The sequence below is a fragment of the Cupressus sempervirens genome, unplaced genomic scaffold (assembly GCF_028749045.1).
Source record: "Cupressus sempervirens isolate cs-2001-9-10 unplaced genomic scaffold, ASM2874904v1 CseChr00s100001_01, whole genome shotgun sequence".
Taxonomy (NCBI): Eukaryota; Viridiplantae; Streptophyta; class Pinopsida; order Cupressales; family Cupressaceae; genus Cupressus; species Cupressus sempervirens.
In genome coordinates this window covers 997,299-1,004,045 of record NW_028322205.1, presented here as the reverse complement: position 1 = coordinate 1,004,045, position 6,747 = coordinate 997,299, and the positions used below count along the sequence as shown (strand labels likewise).

The 6,747-nt window shown below is 39.1% G+C and overlaps 1 protein-coding gene across 1 annotated transcript; it reads right to left on the bottom strand.

The window, feature by feature from the left end:
- Positions 1-279: 279 nt before the first annotated feature.
- LOC149527860 (cytochrome P450 76T24-like) lies at positions 280-6,346 on the bottom strand. The gene is made up of 2 exons (XM_089812054.1): positions 5,935-6,346; positions 280-335 (listed from the first exon to the last, which is right to left on the bottom strand). Exons 1-2 carry the CDS (start codon positions 6,344-6,346, stop codon positions 280-282), a joined length of 468 nt encoding a protein of 155 aa, XP_089668180.1.
- Positions 6,347-6,747: the final 401 nt, after the last annotated feature.

Genomic DNA, 6,747 nt, shown 5'->3' with positions numbered 1-6,747 from the left:
TATAAAGTGGATAATATTTATGCTCCTCTAAATCCATGTCTTCGATAATTATTATTATTATTTAAATATAACTATCTACTTTTGAAACTTAGTCCCAAATTATAAAAGATGAACAAATATTTGGATTTCTATATTGACCCAATACTACTTATTTTATAACAAAAACTAAACAAAATTGGAATTGACAGCCACTACACCTCTACGAAGAATTGCTAGTAAATATGATAGGCCATACGTGGTGTCGGGATTGCTTTAAATTCCTTGAAGGTAATTCCAAACTCATCTGTTATGTCCGCCATGTCCAGCTACTCGCATCCTTTCTCGTCTGGGAGTTTCTGTGAAAAATTAAACTATTGTAATCACTGATTATTAATCTCCTATCATAAACGATTATTAAACTACTGAAAATAAATTCCCAACTAATATTGAAAAATAACACAACTGCAACTTCACTTATAAAATACAGAAAGAAATGCACAACACAATGAACACAATATTTTCAGACAAATTGTCCCTGGAAAAACCCCTAAGGGAAAACCAGTTCTATAGGTGAGGAATTATATTAAACTTCAGCAAATCAAGAGATACAAAATTCCTTGTCTCTCACTGGCAGAACTCCGACAACCTCCTAATTTCTCCCGCTGATATTCCCCACTACTATCTCCACACTAACACTGCGCCCTTGCTAACACTGCAAACTGCTTCTTCAAAGCTTCATATCCAAATGACCCAATGACCTCTTTTTATACTACTCCTGTTGGTAAACCAACGGCCGAGATTAAATCAAACCAACGGCTAAGATTAAGACAACTTGACAGCCAATAATAGAATTGGTTGCAAGGTGTCCAAAAGGGAATCTCTAAAATTAGTAAATAATAACCATTTACTAATTCTTGGCAAGTGGACAAACAGCTATCCAAACCACCCATAAATACAACTGTTATTCATAGATAAGGATGAACAGCTGTCCAAGCTACCCATAAATACTACTGCTATTTCTGGGTCAGAAATAATAGCTGTCTAACTAACAATAATTAACACTCCCTCTTAGCGAGGAAGTTGTTCTGCATGACACCCATCTTATCTCTAAAGAAGATAAATTTGGCCTTTCCCAAAGCCTTCGTCAAAATGTCTACTACCTGCTCATCTGTAGGTATGTATTGTAGTCGAAGAACTCCCCTTTGTATACAATCTCTGATGAAGTGATATTGGATATCTATATGTTTAGACCTATCATGAAACACTGGATTCTCAGACAACTTGATGCAACTCTGATTGTCACAATGTATCACAGTAGTCTCAACCTTCTCACCAAACAAGGCTACTAACAACTTCCGAAGCCATATAGCTTCACATGTTGCCATGCTAGTTGCTATGTATTCTACTTCTGCTAAACTTAGAGCCACAGACTTTTGCTTCCTGCTGAACCAAGATACAACTCCTAATCCCAAGCTGAAAAAACACCCTGAAGTGCTCCTTTTGTCTGTTGTACTTCCTACCCAATCTGCATCAGTATAGCCTATCAACCTGATACCTTCACCTCGAACATATCTGATCCCATACTCGACTGTACCACGCAAGTAACATAGCACGTGCTTAGCCTCTATCGAATGCATTCTCTTTGGTCCAACCATGAATTGACTAAGAGAGTTAACTACAAATGCTATATCTGGTCTAGTGTTGACCAAATACATAAGCGAACCAATCAACTGTCTATATAAAGTGGGATCTACATCTTTCTCCTTAGATGTATCTACCTTCCTCCAATTCGTGATCATGGGTATAGACATGGCTTTGCAATCCTCCATCCTGAATTTCTTCAAGATTTCAATGCAATATTTCCCTTGACCAAGGAAAATCTCCCCATCTGTCTGCCACACTTCCATGCCTAGAAAGTAGTGCATAAGTCCTAAATCCTTGATCTCAAACTCTTCTACAAGTTTCCTCTTGCAATCCACTATGAACCCTAGTGAACATGTAAGAAATAGATCATCCACATAAAGAACAAGAATGAGAATTTCACCCCTAACCATCAAGTAGTAGAGGTTAGCATCTGCTTCACTCTTCACAAAGCCCATTTTCTACAAGTATGTATCAATGTGCTCATACCACGCTCTAGGAGCTTGCTTGAGTCCGTATAATGCTTTCTTCAATCTGCACATGTGGGTCTCTTTGTTGTGTGCTACAAAGCCTTCTGGTTGTTCTATGTATACCTCCTCCTTCAATTCACCATTAAGGAATGATGTCTTGACATCCATTTGATGGATTTGTTATCCCATCTATGCTGCAAGTGAGATTATAGCTTGTATAGAAGTATACCTGGCAACTGGAGCAAATGTCTCCTCATAGTCTATTCCCTCCTTCTAAGAGAACCCCTTTTCCATGAACCTAGCCTTGTATTTCTCGATGCTACCATTTGCATTGTGCTTTATCTTATAGATCTAGCGTGACCCAACTACAACCCTATATGTTGGTCTAGATACTACCTCCCACACATCATTCTACATTATTGAAGAATATTCCTCAACCATAGCATCTTGCCATACCTGATGTTCTGCAACTTCTTGATAGCTAGAAGGCTCACTATCTATCAACTGACTAACTAATGCCACATAGTCATTGAACTTGGTTGGTTGCCTTCGCTGTCTAGCACTCTTCCTAGGAGCTCCCACAAACTCCTGAGTATCCCTTTGTGTATCTGGAACCACATGATTCCTGCTACCAATTGTAGAAGATAAAATGTCAACCTCTAAGTCTTCTAGATGCATTTCTTGTTGCACCTGTTGCTCCATACTCTATGAATCTTCACTAACTGAGTCTACATTCATACTGGTAACTGTACTTGAGCTTTCCTGCCCTTGACTTGGTCTTGGAGCTTTTGTTGGCTGCTCACTTTGATCATCTACTGAAAAATCTCTAGATCTCCTGAATGCCTTGTCCTCCATGAACTTGACATCCCATCTGACAATAACTCTTTTAGTCCCTGGAATGAAAATCTTGTATGCCTTTGAGGTCTCACTGTACCCAACAAAGTACCCCCTCTCTACAGTCTGATCTAACTTTGTACATGTATCTCTAGGAATATGGCAATATACCAAACTCTCGAATATCCTAAAGTGACTAACATCTAGCTTCTTCCCTATGAAAGCCTCCTCTGGTGTCATCTTCCCTAGCACCTTGTGTGAAACTCTATTCTGAATGTAGACTGTTGTATTACACACCTCTGCCCATAAGTAATGGGGCATGTCCTGGTCATGTAGCATAGCTCTTGCTGCCTCTGATATAGAATGGTTCTTCCTCTCAGCAACTCCATTCTGTTGTGGATTGTAAGGAATAGTCCATTCTCTCTTGATTCCTTCTCTGGTACAGAACTCCTGGAAGACATTTCCTTTGTACTTGCCTCCATTGTTTGACCGAAGAACCTTTATCTTCTTTCCTGTCGAGTTCTCCACAAGAGCCTTGAACTCTTGGAATCAATAGAAAACCTCATCCTTAGTCTTCAAGAAGTATATCCAGGTCTTTCTAGAGAAATCATCAATAAAAGTAACATAGTACTCATATCCTCTAAGAGATTTCATCGACATTGGTCCACAAACATCTGAATGTACTAGATCAAGAACACCCTTAGATCTGGTATCACTCCTTGGAAAAGATGCTTTCACAAACTTCCCCAACACACATCCCTTACCTACATCGTCATGCTCTGTGCTCACCTCTGGAACACCTGTCACGGTCTCACGAAGCAATCTAAGTGCTCCATGATGAATATGACCCATCCTCCTATGCCATAGCTCTCCAAGATCTCTAGGATTACTGTTGCTCATAAGTGCCTTAGGAGCATCAAACTGCAATCTATAAAGGTGACCACTCCTAACTCCAATAGTTATGGGTGATTTCCAATCCTTGTGCTTAATCAAAACATGTGTCCCTCTAAAGAGTACATTATACCCCCTATCCTGAAGAACAGATACAGAAATCAAATTCATACCTAAGCCTGGCACATATAACACATCATGAAGTGGAATTATCGTTCCATTCTCCCTCTGAAATTGAACAGTCCCTTTCCCAACAGGGTTGAGTTTGGACAAGTTTCTCATAGAAATCTGGATGTTGGTGTCCTCCTCCTTGTAACTAGAGAAGTACTCTCTAACTCTTGTCATATGAAATTATGCCCCACTATCTATATACCAAACACACTGTGAAGTTGAGCTAACCATACAAGCTATGAGTGCAAACTCATTTTCCATTCTACTAGAGAGTTCTTCTGCACTTGCTGAAGCTGCCACCTGCTTCTTACCCTTCTTCCTCTCTGGGCAATCACTAACATAGTGGCCAAACTTGTGACATCCAAAGCACTTGACCTTAGAAAGATCCTTCTTCTTCTTTTCACTTTGTGAATTTGATCCTTTGCTAGATCCCTTCTTTGCTTTCCCTTTACCCGCTAGGGCAACGTTCTCTTGTTCCACCTCATTTTTCTGACTCTTGTTGGCCTCATTGACAAGACTTAGTCTAAACTCCTCCTGAGTGAAATCAGTCCATAGTCGATCCCAACTCAGTAAAGTATCTCATCCACTGACAACTTGAACAAAGACACTCCATTGTTTAGTAAACCCATTTAGGGCTATGCTCACTAGCTCATCATTGCTAGGGCTATCTCGAACAGCTGCTAACTCATCCTTGACAAGTCTGAGCCTGGTGAAGTAACTTGTGACATCTTCTCCCTGATTCATCTAGGTATTCTTTAGCTTCTCTCTGAGAATCAACTTTCTGTTGGTGGTAGCATTCTGGTACAGATTTAGAATGGCGTCCCACATCTTCTTCGCTATATCTAGCTCCGATATGTGGAACAATATGATCCTTGACACCATCAAAGATAATCCTCCTCACTTTGGCATCATCCTTCCTATATGCTGCAAGCTGTGTTGCATCCGTTGGTACAGGTACACCACTGGTAGCATAATCCTTGATACCATTCTCTTCCAACAATAAAGAAATTTTGGCTTTCTAGACACCAAAATTTGAGGCACCATCCAATCTATCTTGATCTCTCAAACCAACTGAAGCCATCTCAAGGGTTTAAAGCAATAATAAATCTAAAGAGATCAAAATTTCTTTCCTAGGGCAAAACTCTTCTACCCTTAACAATGCTCTGATACCATGTGAAAAATCAAACTATTGCAGTCACTGATTATTAATCTCCTATCATAAATGATTATTAAACTATTGAAAATAAATTTTCAGCTAATATCAAAAAATAACACAACTGCAACTTCACTTATAAAATACAAAAAAAAATGTGCAACACAATGAACACAATATTTTCAGACAAATTGTCCTTGAAAAAACCCCTAAGGGAAAACCAGTTCTACAAATGAAGAATTTTATTAAACTTCAACAAATCAAGAGATACAAAATTCCTTGCCTCTCATTGGTAGAACTCCGACAACCTTCTAATTTATCCTGCTGATATTCCCCACTGCTATCTCCACGCTAACACTGCACCCTTGCTAACACTGCAAGACTGTTTGCTAACACTGCAAACTGCTTCTCCAAAGCTTCTTATCCAAATGACCCAATGACCCCTTTTTATACTACTCCTGTTGGTAAACCAATGACCGAGATTAAATCAAACCAACGGCTGAGATTAAGACAACTCGACAGCCAATAATATAATTGATTGCAAGGTGTCCAAAAGGGAATCTCTAAAATTAATAAATAATAACCATTTACTAATTCTTGGCAAGTGGACAAACAGCTGTCCAAACCACCCATAAATACAACTGTTATTCATAGATAAAGACGAACAGCTGTCCAAGCTACCCATAAATACTACTGCTATTTCTGAGTTAGAAATAACAGTTGTCCAACTAACAATAATTAACAGTTTCCACTCAAACGAATGAAGTAAAGAAGCCAAAACAAAATGAATCATACGGCTCGCCAATGGAACCGCCGGACAAATTCTTCTTCCCACTCCGAATGGAATCAGCTCAAAATTTTGTCCGCTGTATTCTATCTTGCTATTCTTTTCCTCCAAAAATCTCTCGGGCATAAACCCCAAAGGATTATCCCACATTGAAGGGTCCCTCCCGATTCCCCACGCGTTCACTATCACTTGGCTGTGCTTCGGTATCACAAATTCCCCGATCTCACAAGACTTTTCGGCTTTGTGGGGAAGCAGCAATGGAATGGCCGGGTGTAGTCGGAATATTTCCTTCACTGATGCATGGAGATAAGGCCAATGATCGACATCATATTCTTCCACTCTTCTATTTTCACCAACAACTTGCACCAGCTCCTTTCGGACTCGGCTTAGTTTCTCCAGATTGCGAATGATTTCTGCCATGCCCCACTCTATCGTTGTATTGACCGTTTCAGTACCCGCAACAAACAATTCTTGAATTAATCAAAGATGCCTTGGCCATGATAATAAATAGAAAAGGGAGGTAGTGGATCTCATTTTCTCACTCCCTAGGTTGCATTAGAAGAATAACTTTAAGAACCATTAATTAGTATTAAAAAGTGTGCACATTTGAAGATGCTCATTACCCATTTACACTATTTATGGGGAAATCCAAATCTAATTAGTATTTTATTTAGAAAACTCCAAATAAGTCTATTATATGCCTTTAATATGTCCAACTTAATAAAGCATGCCAGTAATTTATGTTCATGTACACCTCTATAAGGAAAGCCTATCGATTAATGACATGAATATTATTTCCCCATTGTATATCTTTTCTCTAT

Excerpts from the sequence above, each read along its gene's own strand:
- LOC149527860 (XM_089812054.1), bottom strand. The coding sequence starts at position 6,346 with ATGGCAGAAATCATTCGCAATCTGGAGAAACTAAGCCGAGTCCGAAAG. Across the intron at positions 336-5,934 it reads GGCGGTTCCATTGGCGAGCC|AAACTCCCAGACGAGAAAGG; the intron begins GTATGATTCATT and ends AATTTTTCACAG.